At 36.1% G+C, this 15,760-nt stretch overlaps 1 protein-coding gene across 1 annotated transcript; it reads left to right on the top strand.

Moving 5' to 3' along the window:
- Positions 1 to 994: 994 nt before the first annotated feature.
- LOC110106017 (COP9 signalosome complex subunit 2) lies at positions 995 to 15,391 on the top strand. Its single transcript, XM_020835737.2, has 12 exons — positions 995 to 1,174; positions 1,470 to 1,562; positions 2,569 to 2,647; positions 9,046 to 9,286; positions 9,400 to 9,474; positions 9,569 to 9,703; positions 13,390 to 13,577; positions 13,650 to 13,718; positions 13,805 to 13,895; positions 13,983 to 14,117; positions 14,804 to 14,916; positions 14,996 to 15,391. The coding sequence occupies exons 1-12, from the start codon at positions 1,165 to 1,167 to the stop codon at positions 15,084 to 15,086; spliced, it is 1,320 nt and encodes a 439-aa protein (XP_020691396.1). The 5' UTR covers positions 995 to 1,164; the 3' UTR covers positions 15,087 to 15,391.
- The last annotated feature ends 369 nt before the right edge of the window (positions 15,392 to 15,760 follow it).

Below are 15,760 nucleotides of genomic sequence, written 5' to 3' on the forward strand. Positions count from 1 at the left end.
GATTTGTAAATATAACATTTTTCCCAATTTTTCAGAATTTATTATTAAGAGATTTATGTTTCTTTTTGGATAGCTCTTCTACATTAATTTTTCGTTGCTTTAAAAAAATATTTTGTATTAGAAAGTTAATGTGCAAAAATAGAGAGACTTTTTTTTAAATTATTTTGAAAAATTGTTGTTGAGAAAATAATTGTTTCAAGCTATTATAAAAAAAATAGATTTTTAGTTCTAAATATTTTTGAGAGTATCAAAACAATAATGATTGATCTGAAAAGTAATTAGTAAAAAAAATTATTCCAAATGGAGTCTTATAAGTTATTTTGGACAATTTTCTTATTACTTTATAATACTTTTGTGGTTTTTTTAAATGGTTGTAGAAAGTAGTTTTCTAGTGTAATTTTTTTTTAAATCAATGAAAAATAGTGATAAAACAAATATTATAATTGAGTTAAAGCAATAAAAAAAGTTATTTTTAATGAAGACGTAATTTTTATTGTACTTATTTACGAAAAAAATCATTAAAAAAAAAAGAAAAATTATTTATGAAAGAAGGCTTTTGCAAATTTATTGAACCATCAAGTTTGAGTTCAAATTTAAATTAGAGCTCATTTATTATATTAACTCGATCAGCTTATTATCTTGACATGCATGTTCAATTAATATTAGTTAAAATTAAGTATTTATATTAATTTAATTAATTATTTTTTAGAATTATAACTAAGTCAATTTCGAGTTTATTTATTTATTTATGGAGCTCGAGCATTCTAGTTGAGCCTGAGCTTAATATCACTTTAGCCAAGCTTGAGCTCAGTAAATGAGCTCAAGTCTAGCTAGAGCTCAAACTCAACACAAAATTTAGCGAGCTTGACTAAACAAGAAGAGTTAGAAATAAATAGTATTTTTCTTTTAATTAGCAAATAATAAATGAATTAAAATAATAAATATATTTTCATTTAATTTAAATACAGGAATAAATAATACACCCCCTTGATATAATCTACCATTTTATTTCTTCCTAGTTGCCCATTCGTTTTACTGGAGATCGCCTCGATGCTCTTGCTCACGAGGAAATCGCTGCAAAATATGCGAAGAACCCTAATCTAGATCGTGTTTCCTCTCTTGAGCCAGGGCTTCCACCCCTTTGGCTAATTAGCCGCGGGAATCATGGGTTCCGGTGAGCCATCGTGCGGTTTCTAGGTTTTATCTCTGCGACCACACTGTGTCGTTGTCGTCCACTCTCTGGGCACAAAGCCTCATCCCATACTGTCTTCCTCTTTTCATCAATGCGAGATTCGTAGAATTGATTTATTGGGTTCCAGTAGCTGGTTGAATTTGATAATTTTTATTTTGTCTACTTTCGTACCGTCAGTTGTTTTTCTCATTTGTAGCCTTCTCGCGTTGCAATACTGAATATTTATTACTTTGCTTTAACTTTTATTTGGTGACGCTGACGCTGGTGCTGGTTTCAGACGCTGATATGGAGGATTATGGCTTTGAGTATTCGGAGGAGGAACAGGAGGAACAGGATGTTGATATCGAGAACCAATACTACAATTCTAAAGGTAAATGTCATACGCGTAGAAATCGTATGCATGGCTTTTGTTATGGTTGTATTTGATTGATATCGTTATTTACTGATCAACCTTTTTTCGTTGATTTGCATGCTTCGCAGGAATAATGTATTATGTTGTTTGAATGTCATTTGTACTTTTGACCTTGTTTTTTTGTCGTTTTTTTTTTCCAGCTTTCTTATCCGGTATCCCAGCATTTTGTTTTTCATAATGACAAACTGTTCTTTTAGGAGCGTATTTTCTTTGCCAAATTGGTTCTGCTCAGAGAGGGGTGAAAACTGGAAATGATGGTGTGTTTGAAGAACACTTATAAATTTCTGCTGCTAGTTCTAAATAGAGACACAATTAACCATGGTCACAATTAAAAAGTTTTGTCTTATAAAGAGCTAACGAACAGCAAAAGAAAAGTAAGGGCCGGTTAAATAGGGTTTTAGGCCTGGTGAACGTGATTTCTGGAAAACCAAAATAATTGTTACATTATGCTGCTTTTTGTTATATAGAGAGGAAATTATATGAAGTATTTAAAACATGTTAAAATTAATTAATTAGGCACACACTTACAATTTAATATAGAAAATAATTTAATGGTCATGCTGGTTGCAAGTCATGTTGAACTCAATAGAGATCACAAGTTACGGTGGAAGTCTGGTAAGCTATAATCCTGCATCAGAATGTGCCTAATTTTCATTATTTAATCTTAGTTGGGATTATTTTTACAGTTTTAAGCATAGAAGCCGTCCAAAATAACGCTGTAATTGCAATTCAAGCTTAATATTTCATCAGTATGTTACTATTTTTGCGAAAGGCATTTGCTGCTGGTATTCTTCCATAAATGATTAGAAACACCTTTGTCCATTTTTTGCCTGAGAAGTGGTGTTTGCTAATGTCTTGTCGATGCTATAGAATACCACTTGGTACTCCTGACCTATGTCAATCACATTATAATTTTAGTACATACTCTTCAAATCCCATTTTGAAAATTTAAATTATTTTGCAGGTCTTGTTGAAACTGATCCAGAGGGTGCATTATCTGGTTTTGCTGAAGTTGTGCGTATGGAGCCTGAAAAAGCAGAGTGGTATGCTTTTATGCTGTTTTTATATATTGTTAAGTTACATGCTTTACAAGATGCTGAAATCTTTTAATAGATTTTAACGTTTTTGTCTTCCGCTTTATACACTTGCCAACATTGTGATGGTAGCGACTGAAGCATTTCTAGGACACGGTAAACAAGTCGCACCAACATTTTATGTTCTTACATGGATGAAATATTTATTGGCATTAGCGTATGGTCTATCAGAAAGCTGATATAACATTTTTTTGTGAGCGTTGGAATCAATTTGGGACAAGCTGCTGGTTTTTGTAATGAGATGATGTATCAAATCAAAACATGTTTGCAATTACTTGCAATTTTAAAGCAATAAATTTCAGTTACAGGATTAATACCTTGGTTGGGACTGAATACTGGATATGCTGAAAATGCTTTCTTGTAGCATTACAGGTAAAAAGGGTTATGAAGGAAAATGCATTTTTAGATTGTGATGATAATTGATACTATTTTGCTTAGAATTATTGTAAGAAAGTTAGAATTCTCGTAAAGATTGTAGTGTAAATTAAAAGCTACAATTTTTTTATGATATATATGACAGGCTTCACACTAATGAAGGAAAATGATAAGATATTTAGAGTAGCTAAGGCAAAAGATTAGATATCTAGAGATCAAGTTAATGGCATAAGAAGTGTAGATAATCAGATCTTGGTTAAAGATGAAGATATTGAGGAGAGATAGAAATGCTATTTAGACGTTTTATTAAATGAGATTTTATTAGAAATGATCTTTCTTTATTATATTTAAACGAGAATTTGACTTTTAACAAGACACAATGGAGAAAAATGATTCATGTAGCCGACCCCACGTAGTGGGACAAAGGCTTGATGATGTTGTTGTATTAAATGAGAGTTTAAAGGAATAAATTATTTTGAAAAATTATAAGACAATATATTGAAGTATATTATAGCTTTATCCAAAAGGTTTACTGGAGATAACTTTGAACAAGATGCATAAATGAAATGTTTTTAGGTCCAAAAGAGAGATCTTACAAATGAGAGCCTATGATGCACATACACGGACACGGCGAATCGGACACGACACGACACGGACACGGGACACGATTTTTTTTGAAAATATAGGACACGGGATTACATTTTTTTTGTATAGTGTATAGATATTAATGTAACATCATATTAAAAATGACAAACAATAATAAATAAATGACATGATAACTTGTCTAGCTTATAATATAAAATATTTTGTACAAAATGTCTAGTACAACCACAAAAATATAAGCAAATAATCACTTACTACAACATCAAGCATTCAAGCTTCAACTACTAGGATTAGCTTTAGAGGTTTGTTTTTTGTCTTCAATATCATCATCATTGAATATCACTGTTTTCAACTCTGGTTCAACAAGAGAAAGATTTACAATATTTCATTGGATATCATATAATAAAATTTGGTTTCTCTTTATATCTTTTTACTTCTCTAGTTCGCTAGGTCTCTCCCATAATATTTCTTTATCATCTAATCTAAATCACAAAGAATGTATTTATTTACTTCTATACTTCTCTAATTCTCTAGTTATCTCTCATAATAGTTCATTGGATATCATATATTTACAATTAAAAAATTAGGTCACACGTGTCCCAGCCGTGTCCAAAACGTGTCCCAGTGGTGTCGGGTTAAATTTAAACATTATTTTAATCAGACACATGTATGCCATGTCTGACACGTGTCCTAGCCGTGTCGGGCACGTGTCCGTGTCTGACACTGCATTCTCTCTTCAAGAGGCGTGTCGATGCATCATAGATGAGAGCTCTTGTATTTTTAAATTTAGAGAGTTATGGGAGATATTATCTTGATTTGCTCTATAAATATTTTCAATAGAAAATTAAAAAATAAGTGAATGTCAAATGATTAGTGAAGAATCTTCGCTCTAATATTTATGAACAAACGTGATGTTTAAGATTGTGCTAGCTATGGAAGAGAGTATCGTAATGGAATTAGAAAAACTACATCAATTTTGGCAACAAATTTGGTTTAATGACAAAAATATCTACCATGGAAGCAATTTTTGTATTCACAATTAAAGAAACAGTATAGAGAGCAAAAGAAATGTGATAATATGATTATTGAGTTCAAATCTTTTTTATACTGATTATGGAGATTTTTACAAATTATATTAAAATTTAGGTGCCTTGATGTGTAATTTTTTTTTATGATGATATAGTTCTACATGGTGAGGTAGTCACTGAAGTAAGTAAAATATTAGAAAAACGGAGAAAATAACTTGTAGATAAAAGATTTAGAATTAGTAGCATAAAGATTGAATATATATGGTTTGCAAATTTAGATGGTGTAATTTTAATAATTATCAAGCTTTTTTTTTCTTTAAATAAGGTGATATCTAAGTGATATATTTTACGTATCTATTATATAAAAGAATGGAGATATAAATGATGATATAACTTACAAAATCAATGTTGGATGATTAAAATGGGGATATACCTCAAGAATACTATGCAAAAAGGATTCTTTGCAGGCTTAAAAGATATGTTTTATAAAATTGTTGGCTTAAAAAATTCACACCTCAGCCTGTTCACATCTTTTTTTAAAGAGGAGAGTTTTAATTGATTAAGTTTCTGGGTAGATGAGACGTTACCTAGAGATTTCTCCCTCATTTCACGTGGACTTAAGATCTGGTTCCCAGTTTCCCATAGGCATAAGCCCCTATGGTTAATTACCCCTCTAGGTAACATGAGAAAACTATCGATTAAGGCTAACCATTAGATAAACATTCAATTCTTGGTAATATAGCATCAACAGCTTTAGGATTCAGATTTGGATTTGAATTTTAAGATTTAAAATTTATCATCGCTTTATTAAAGCGGGTGGTGGTGGAATGATGAGGTGCTTGATCAAAATCTTATGGTCCTAGGAAGCCTTGATCCTTAGTTTATTTATTTAGAAAAGGTTGTCGACCCAACCTGACCATAAAATCTTTGTTAGTAACTATTGGTTGCTTCGTCTAAGGGTTACTAGTAGATTTATGATGGATATTTGTTTAAGAGGATTGATTTGAGTAAACCTTAGCTAACAGATGGTTATGTGTCATATCAAGTATACCTTATAATTCATTAATCAAGGGTTTGGATTTTTTGGAGTACATACGGGCTTTGATTGTAATCATAATATAATGATGTTATTTTGTAGCAAAACCTCTCAATCAGAAGGCCCTGGTCATAACAAGTTATTTTTCATATCATTTGGCAGCAAAATCATGGATTAGAGTACATGCGTCATATCCTTACTAGCGATAGATCATTGAGAATGAATCTTGGCAGTACGATCAACAAGACATTTGCTCTAGTTGGGTTGAATTTATTTTCAAATTTATCACCCCCAACAAACAGTTTTGGAAGATTGATGAATTTTTGTTTGAAGTTATAGTTGATTAATTTCACTTTAAATATTCAAATTTTGATATATATTGATTTTTAAATTTTTTATAAAAAATTAAGCCCCGAAAAAATAACTTTAGAATTTGGGGGCTTTTTTATATAAAATTTCATGCTGCATTCACGCAATGCTCTTGTATGTTTCATAATTCCTTGCATGATACACCTACACGAATTTCAAAGCATTTAATATGTGCATTTGTGTATTCACACGATTTTTTATGTACATATGCATTGCACTTGCATAATTAAAGGTACACATACACTTCTTTGTGTGCTTGTACACTGCATTTGCATGTCTTAGATACACTTGCGCTATAGTATAGGGGACACATAGTGAAGCTTTATTTTGGTGATTTCATGCATCCCACACACTTTATTAAAAAGCAATCGTGCAACCCGTGACATGCGATACTGTACAATTTTATTTCTTTTTAGAAGTATGCGTATACTGGGTGTATAACATATTCACATGATGTATATGGGTTCCCTTTCTCAAGTTGTAAGCGTGTATGTTTTATAGGGTACTCGTACACTCGTGACTTGTAATATGCTTTGTTCATTTTATTTTGCTCAGAGGCATTCACGTGAAACAATTGTTGGAGATTTGTGTGATCCAAAATGGCATTCGTTCACATGAATATGCTGTCATGGAGTTGCACTTGCAATTTCATATTTATGTTTATTATCGTTTCTATTTAAGTGCATCATCACTCACATTTTTGTTCGCTTGCACGTGTATCAAGAATCAGAATGGGAACGCCTTGAAACAACATTTTTTCATGTTTTACAAATGTATATCTTTCTCGTCTTTATGTGATTGGGCTTTAGTTTGGAGATCCCCACAGATGATTCATTTTTAGGTTATAAATAGGGAGCCTCCTTTAGTTCATTTCATCTAGAGTTTAGCTTAGAGGATGTATTTTCCCAAACTCTTGAGTGTTTGTGAGTGTTCTAGAGGTTAAAGGGCAGACTGTTTTGCGCTCGTGCTGAACTATTAAGTTCACTATAGTTGGCAGTGTGACTTCTAACATAATGGAGAAGTTACCAGAGTCTTTTGATTTTTCTAATTCAGGAATGTGACTTGAATTTTTTACTCTCTTGAACCAAGACAAGCCAATATTTTGTGTCATTTCCTATCTAGTTCTTGGTTTGTTCAGGACTTATTCTAGATTCGAGGCTGTTCCAAATAGCTCAATTTATTTGGTTTTTTGTTCCTTAGGATCTGATGACAACAAATTCTTACTTGCTTATGGCTGTTCATTTATCATACTTGTCGGGATTCTTGGAGACAAATCTAACCTCAGGAGCCCAAGCTTAAGCTCTATCTAATTCAGATTCAACCCGATCTTCTCCCCCCACCCTCTGTATCTTCACCAAACGCCCTGCTCCGATCCATAGCACCCGCACCTTCTGTGTAGTGTCTGCCCTGTTCGAACCCCCTCCCCGCTCCCTGCGTGTGTCTTCCTGTGGCCTGCACCCTTCATCCAGCGCTTGTGCCCACGTGCGCCTACGCCCACATTCGCCAGCGCTCACGCGCTCGTGCACGTGGTTCTATCATGCGCTACATAGGCCTCTAGCCTAACTTCGCATCCATACGTGACCCAAACCTCCAGCCTTCCGATCCGCGTTCTTGCGAGTGTTTTCTCGCGCACGTCCACACCCCGATCCCAAGGCCTCGTGTGCAACCACTTACGTGACCCAAATTTGCTGCTCTAGCCCTCACTTACGAGCCTGCATGCTTTCTACAACTAGCCTGCTGCCCTGAGAGGCCCGACCCAATCTAGGTCTCATTCACGCGCAATGCCTTCCCGCGTGTCCACCCACACATGTTCATTAGTGTCGATCGTCCTGATTGTAGCACTCCTAACTCTGGTCAGTTTTGCTGAGACCTCCTAAACGCCTCTCTCTTTTTGGACTACAAGAACACCTTCCTCCTTCCCTGTGATTTCCTCCACTTGGCTCTGATACCAATTTGTTGGGATTCTTGGAGGATTCTTGGAGAGAAATGGGAGAGAGGGAGAGCGAGAGAGGGGAGGGAGAGGTTTTAATAATCTTGGACAGAAATCTTATTGATTTGCTTGGCTTGTGTCTATTACAGGCTTACAGCCTATTACAACTATTTATAGACATCAATGGCAAAATAAAGCTACACAAGAACCTAAAAAAAATACAACTGAAAAACTAATATAAATCTGAACCATTACCTAATAATACTTTCTATTGGAGGATATGTAGCTTTGGTGATAAATGTTTTACTTTACAAGCAAGAAGCTTTATTCTTTTAGTAGGGAAACATTTCAAATATTTTATTGGTATCTTAGCCATCTTACCCATGCCTTAATTTCTAAATACATTTAATACTTTTTTATCATTTTAGTCAACTGGTTCCTCTTATCCTTATTTAAATGGTTGAACTATATACTTTCATGTAGCTTGTGAGATGAAGTATTCATGTTTTTTTAATTATTTGAGCCTAGTGGGGTTTCTCCTCAGCGTTTAGCGAGGTTTCATGCTTTCCTTCTATGGAATTAGTATTGCATCTTATGAGAACTTATATGCACTTACTGAATAATAATAGCTGTTTTCTAGATATTCTCAAGGCAATGACTATTCTTAGTCGTCCCTTTTTGTGTTTTATGATCCCTCTCATGAACGTACATATTTCTTCATTGATAGTGTAACATGAACATATCATTATTTTGAAGTGTTATATGATGTATTTAATTTCTAGATTCAAGTAACGTTTCAATCATAAAATGATAATTTCCATGCAATTGTTCTATATTAAAGGGCATTTTTTATACTTAATTGGCAATATCTTTTACCCACACTTGCATGGTTTAACAGGCCATGGTTGTCACAATTTTTTTTATGCTGCTGTGCGGTCCTGGTACTTAGATCTTTGCCTGTTTTTTTAGCTCCTTACAAGTTTAGCCTTTTTTTCTTGATAACTAGGGGGTTCAAAGCTCTAAAGCAAACTGTTAAGCTTTATTATCGACTTGGGAAGTATAAGGAGATGATGGAATCCTATAGGGAAATGCTAACCTACATCAAATCCGCTGTCACACGCAACTACAGTGAAAAATGTATCAACAACATCATGGATTTTGTCTCCGGACCAGCAGGTCAGAATTTTGGTCTTCTGCAGGAGTTTTACCAGACAACACTAAAGGCACTTGAAGAGGCGAAGAATGAGGCCTGACATCTTTCCCATTATAACCTATTGCGTTTGCACATTCATCTACCCCTCAGCCCCTGACTTTCCCTGTCCTTTCTTGTTTGTTGAAATTACACCTGTTTATTTTGCAGAGGCTATGGTTTAAAACTAACCTGAAACTATGCAAAATTTGGTTTGATGTTGGTGAATATGGTAAAATGAACAAGGCATGCTCTACTGCTCTACTTGAAATTGATTTTTTCTTGGCTCATCCAGCATTACGCATGCAGGCACAATTCTTATTTTCTTTCATACTTGTAGATACTGAAAGAACTCCACAAATCTTGTCAAAGAGAAGATGGCACTGATGATCATAAAAAGGGTACTCAACTATTGGAGGTGTATGCTATTGAGATTCAAATGTATACAGAGACAAAAAACAACAAGAAATTGAAGGTGTGATTTTGTGTAGTCTTTTTTGTCTTATGTTTGCATCTTTTTTGTCATTTTACTAACTATGCAGTTGACTGTTTTACTTGTTACATGCCATTTAGCGTTAAAAAAATTTATTTACTTAGATTTTTTGTTGTTGTTATCCATCTTAAGGATCCAAAGGATACTCTTAAGTGAAGCACTGTATGAACACTTATGAGGGTGATTTTCTTTTCATGTTACAAGAAATTTTGTTGTCAGTCATTTCATGGTGCAGTTTGATCAGCCCTTTCCTTTCTTTAGCAACCTTTTGAATTTTTTATTTAGCATGCGTAGGAGTTTCTTTTTTATCAATATATTTTAGCCGTAAGAAATGACTTTATGATGCATGAATGAAGCTGAATTAATATTACTTGAAATATCATTATGACCTTCTTGCAACCATTACATAGGTTACTAAGTACCCAAAACTGCAACTCAGTTATTATCAAATGGATATAAATGTGAACCAGTTCAAGTTATCTTTCGAGCTGGGGTGTCACTTTGGTGTTGATTTTGAGTTTACAGTGAATTCCTTGAAATTGGATTCAAGCCTACTTGAAACATTATATATTTATAAATATTTAGAATAATATATACAAACTAGCATATAGTGGTCCAGTTCAAACCCACCCTTCAATAACTTCTAAATTTTAATTTTGAGTCATCTCAGAAATGATTCGGACTGGTTCAAACGTCTACCTGGAATAAATTGAAATAGAATCAATTTCGCGTCATGCTACAGATGATAAGTTTTTCAAAAATGGGGGATTGAACCCGTTCTGTTGTAACTTTGTACATCTTGACTGATTTCTTACAGGCAGTGGCATGATGGTGTTCCCCTTCCTTTGTTATTGATCTTTCTGGTTTTACTACTTACTGTCTGCATCATCATCATCATTAACCATATCTTCTCTATTTGGGATCAGCTAGTTATTACCGTCTACAAATAAAGAAACAAAACTTAAAATATTAAAAATGCATGCACCCGTCACATTTTGAATTAGGCAAGAGACAGTTTCCAATAGAGATATTGTGATAGTTTTTTTTTTTTTTTGGTAGTTTGATTATTAAAAAAATTCGTCTTTGATGGTTGATCCTTAGTAATTATCCATGCTTGATAGGTTTAAGTGAGCTAAACATCTTTTTGCAATTTAGTATTTGGTATGACAAAGCTTAGTTTATGCATATTAAATTGTAATCCTAAAACTAGAATTAATAAGAATTTGGTTATCCTCTACCAAATTCTCTTGATATACTTTCTGGACCTTGTATTTGTCACTGTTAAAGCTAATACTGCATACTGTTACTTTCTTTTAAGTAGGTGTTGTGTATTTGTTACTAGATTTAGGATTGTTTTAGGTTTCTTGTTTTGGCATTTGTAGCCATGTGTGGAACTATTTGTATAGCTCTTAGGAGTCTTTAAATAAGGGTTTTTAGGCCTGTAATAGGAAGCCAAGGAAATAAAGAATTTTGCATAGTTTGGCTCACGTCTCCTCCCTCTCCTCTCTCCCTCCTCTCTCCCTCTCTAGATCTTGCAAGAAAGATCTCTCAAGAAGATCTTCTTCCTCTGGATTTCAACAATTTGGTATCAGAGCCTTGGCGGTGATCAAGGAAGGAGGAAGGTGTTCGGTCCAAAAAAAGAGAGGAGGCGGGCTCGGCGAAGGGAGCGCGTTCGGCTAGAAGATCGGCCAAACAGGTCGGATGTCCGGCGACGTTACCGGTGCGGACGGGTTCAAACGGAAGCAAAAGTTCGTTCTTGATCGAAAGAATCAGGAGCGAGACATCTTGAGCATCTGCATGCATATGGCGTCAGCATCGGGTTGGACTCGGCGGCGTGGTTTTTGACCGCTGGGTTTTTTTTTTTTTTTTTTTGGGAGAGGAATCGGACGGCGGCGTACAGCAAGCATTGGAGTTGGGCCGGAGTGTAAAGGCCACACGCGGGCATTACAAGCAAAGCTTCTTGATTACCGGTTCTTGAGTGAGGAGATCTTTGTGGTGAACGGCCAATTGGGCTTCTCCACTGGTTGAAGAAGCTGATCGAAGAAGGACTTGCGGCTGAGCTTGAAATCTTGTCGCCAACAAATCAGCCAAAGAAGGACACTGTCGACGGCAAGAAGCCTGCCAACGGCGAAAGTGAAAGGCCGAACGAAGTTTGGCTGGTCTAGTACGCTTCTTGGAGATTCCTGTCTTCAAGAAGGAAATTTATTCAAGGCGGAGTTCTTGATCAGGATTCAGATGCAGAAGTTTTGGGATGACAGAGGAAGATTACACGTTGTATGCAGTGGATTAAAGTGGATCTGAAAGCTTGAGTTGGTTTGCATTTTGTAGTAATAAAGAAGATAACAGATCTTCTTTGGTGGTGGAGTTTTGGACTTCAGGTGGAGTCCAGGAGACATTGAGGTAGTGTCGGCTGCTCTTGGAGAGCAGGGTTGAAAGTGAGGGGCGCTTGAAGATGCGAGGTCGTGCGGTGCACGAGGAGTCCGCATAGGAGCGTGGGGCACTGGTGACGAGCGGAGCGCAGGTGAAGGCGCAGGGCTCGCTGCACGGGTGGATACGTGCAGGATATGGTCGGAGAGAGACCCCATGAGTGCAAGGCACGGGCGCGGGCTTGTGGCGTTTGGACGCGGGCTGGAGGCTCAGGGCGCGGGTACTAAGGTGCAGGGTGCTGGTGGATGCACAGGGCGCGGAAGCCGGGCTAGGGGTGCTCGGGATTGGCTGCGTTGGACGCAGTGCGACAGGAAATCTGTCGGGAGGTGGAGCTAGAATGTCAGTGGACGCTTTTGGCGGAGGAGACCGACAGGCTGTTCTTTAAGAACAGTAGTTATCTTTTATTTTTTGTAAATCTAGGCTCAAGGTGGAGATTGTTGTGTATTTGTTCCTAGATTTAGGATTGTTTTAGGTTTCTTGTTTTGGCATTTGTAGCCATGTGTGGAGCTATTTGTATAGCTCTTAGGAGTCTTTAAATAAGGGTTTTTAGGCTTGTAATAGGAAGCCAAGGAAATAAAGAATTTTGCATAGTTTGGCTCACGTCTCCTCCCTCTCCTCTCTCCCTCCTCTCTCCCTCTCTAGATCTTGCAAGAAAGATCTCTCAATAAGATCTTCTTCCTCCTTTGGATTTCAACAATAGGAAATGCCATTGATGCTTTTATTTTTGAATTGAAAGTCTGTACTGCTTACTCGTCAGATGACCCTTGATTTTCTTATCAATTTAGGCTTCGTTTGGGATGGCTTTTTTATTGCTTTTTAAAACGGAGTTTTAGTACAAAAAATAAAAATTTTGTACTAAAATTCTGTTTTAAGAAGTAATAAAAAAGCCGTCCCAAACGAAGCCTTAATAGTTGGATGCTTGACCGAGAACTCTTAAGGCTTGTTTGGCTCCAACTTTTTCCAGCTTTTGGGCTTCTACTTCTCTTTGGAAGCAGTTTATGCATATAATGATTTAAGATTATTTCTGAAGTAGTTGTATGTATGAACTGCCAGTTAAACAGCACTGGTAAACAAAATTTCTACAAAAACAGTGAATTTTGCTTCTGCAGGCTTCTTCTTTTTTTTTTTTGACAAAATTTAGTCATGTAATTGCGATTCTATCTTCCCCTGGATTCTTCATTCATTTACTCTTCTTGCAAGCTTGCAAAAGATTGAACTATTTAACTCATGAATTATGACAGCAATTATATCAGAAGGCCCTTTCAATCAAATCAGCCATACCTCATCCTCGAATTATGGGGATAATCCATGAATGTGGTGGTAAAATGCATATGGCTGATGGTCAATGGGCTGATGCTGCAACTGACTTCTTTGAAGCATTCAAGAACTATGATGAAGCTGGAAATCACAGGCGTATTCAGTGTCTCAAGTATGCTTGGATTTGTAATTTTATGATTTTGCAATTGTTTAAATCTGCTGATCTTTCATACTTGAATTTCAGATATCTTGTTCTGGCCAATATGCTAATGGAATCTGAAGTGAACCCATTTGATGGACAAGAAGCAAAGCCGTGAGTTGATTAGATGAAGTGTTCTCCCTATTTAACTTTTGCTACATTGCTTGCATTATTTCACCTAACTCTTACATTTTTTGCAGATATAAAAACGACCCTGAAATCTTAGCAATGACAAATCTGATAGCTGCATATCAGAGAAATGAGATATTTGAATTTGAAAAAATCTTGAAGGTTGACTTCAGTCTCTTATATAATACATTACAACACTTTTACTAAATGTATCTCATATAGTTGCTGCTTTGATAATGCTCCACACAGAGCAACAGGAAAACAATTATGGACGATCCTTTCATCCGCAATTACATTGAGGATCTATTAAAGAAGATCAGGACCCAGGTTTTGGTCAAGCTTATTAAGCCATACACTCGGATTCGAATCCCTTTCATTTCAAAGGTGACCATTAGTCAACTTCAAATGTTTCTCACCAGCAAAATGATTTTGTTCATCTTTTGTTACGCTCCTGTGATTTTCACCATGATATCGTTTATTAACTGAAGCTGTGAATGTTTAAAAGCAATGCTATAATTAGGGGTGTCGATATTTGACACGACAAGAAAATCCGACCCGAAAATTTTGGGTTAGATCCGACCTGATTTCAAAATGGGTCGGGTTCGAGTTCCCGGACTTGACATGTTTGAAAAAACGTATTGGGTTTGGGTTGACCCAGAAACCCGTTTGAAATAAGCTGACCGCACTGCCCGAGCCTGCATGTGTCGTGTCCAAGCAGCCCGCGCCTACCCACCCCTGCACTTGTTGCGTCCGAGCTACTCGCGCCCGTGCTCGAGGCTGTTTGAGCTTCCCGCACCCGCCCAAGGCTGCCCATGTCATGTCGCATGCCCCGCCATCCCGCCATCCCTCCATCGCCGTCAACCGTCAGGTCGGGTCAACCCAATAACACGACAGGTTGGGTCGGGGTCCGAATTTCCAACCCGTTTACATAATTGGGTCGGGTTATGGTCGATCCATATAAACTCGGGTCAGTTACAGGTTCAACCCGAACCCAATCAGAAATCCTGATTTGACACCCCTAGCTATAACACATGAGATGCGCTAGCTAAAGATTTTGAATTTTGTGTTAGGAGCTTAACGTGCCGGAGAAAGACGTCGAGCAGCTCTTGGTATCTTTAATTCTGGATAATCGTATCCAAGGTCACATAGATCAAGTCAACCGGCTTTTAGAGCGGAGTGACAGGTTCACCCTCATTTATTCTCCGTCCATACCCACTATTCTATAATCGCCAGCTAGCTTAATTTGTTTGCATCTTTCACAGATCTAAGGGAATGAAAAAATATGCTGCTATAGACAAGTGGAACACTCAGCTCAAGTCCTTGTACCAGACCATTTCACATAGAGTTGGTTGAGAAGCTATGACTACTTGATGAAACAAATACAAGCAAATCATATCTTCCTCTTGTTTGAATTTTAGTGAGAATTGTGTTCTGATTGTGAGTTTTTTGAGATGTGTGGTGGAGCTGTTGAGTTATTTTTGTTCAGGCTTCATGCCTTTGTTATAACCTACTCTACATGTTTAGTTGTGGAGCTAAACATCTCACAGAATAAAAATTTTGTAAGATCTGCTTCTGTTAGTGTAGAATTTTGTGAATTTGCTGTCTAAAATGTAGTATGAAATTGTATAAAGAGTTTTGATGGGTGATCTCATAAATTATTTTGGTGATGGGTTAAGTTAATTTTTTATTTTGCGTTGCTTCATCTGATTTAGACTTCGTTTGGGACGGCTTTTTTACAATTTTTTTTTATTTGTGTACTAAAACTCCGTTTTAGAAAACAATAAAAAAGCCGTCCCAAACAAAGCCTTAGTCTTTATTTGGGATAGCTTTCTTACTTTTTCTTTAAGTAGTTTTCTAGCAAAAAAATTAAAATTTAGTATTAGAAAATTGTTTTAAAAAGCAATAAAAAAGATGTCTCAAACGAAGTCTAAGGTTTTGTTTGGTATATTTTTTTACTGCTTCTTGAAACAGATTTTGTTTAAAAAATTAAAATTTTTGTAGTAAAAAGTTGCTTCAAGAAACAAGTA

This window comes from Dendrobium catenatum, unplaced genomic scaffold, assembly GCF_001605985.2.
Source record: "Dendrobium catenatum unplaced genomic scaffold, ASM160598v2 fragScaff_scaffold_9, whole genome shotgun sequence".
NCBI lineage: Eukaryota > Viridiplantae > Streptophyta > Magnoliopsida > Asparagales > Orchidaceae > Dendrobium > Dendrobium catenatum.

What these genes read in the sequence shown, in the direction of transcription:
- LOC110106017 (XM_020835737.2), top strand. An exon ending in CCAATACTACAATTCTAAAG is followed by an intron (nt 1,563 to 2,568) that starts GTAAATGTCATA and finishes ATTATTTTGCAG; the next exon opens with GTCTTGTTGAAACTGATCCA. An exon ending in CTTTTAGAGCGGAGTGACAG is followed by an intron (nt 14,917 to 14,995) that starts GTTCACCCTCAT and finishes CATCTTTCACAG; the next exon opens with ATCTAAGGGAATGAAAAAAT.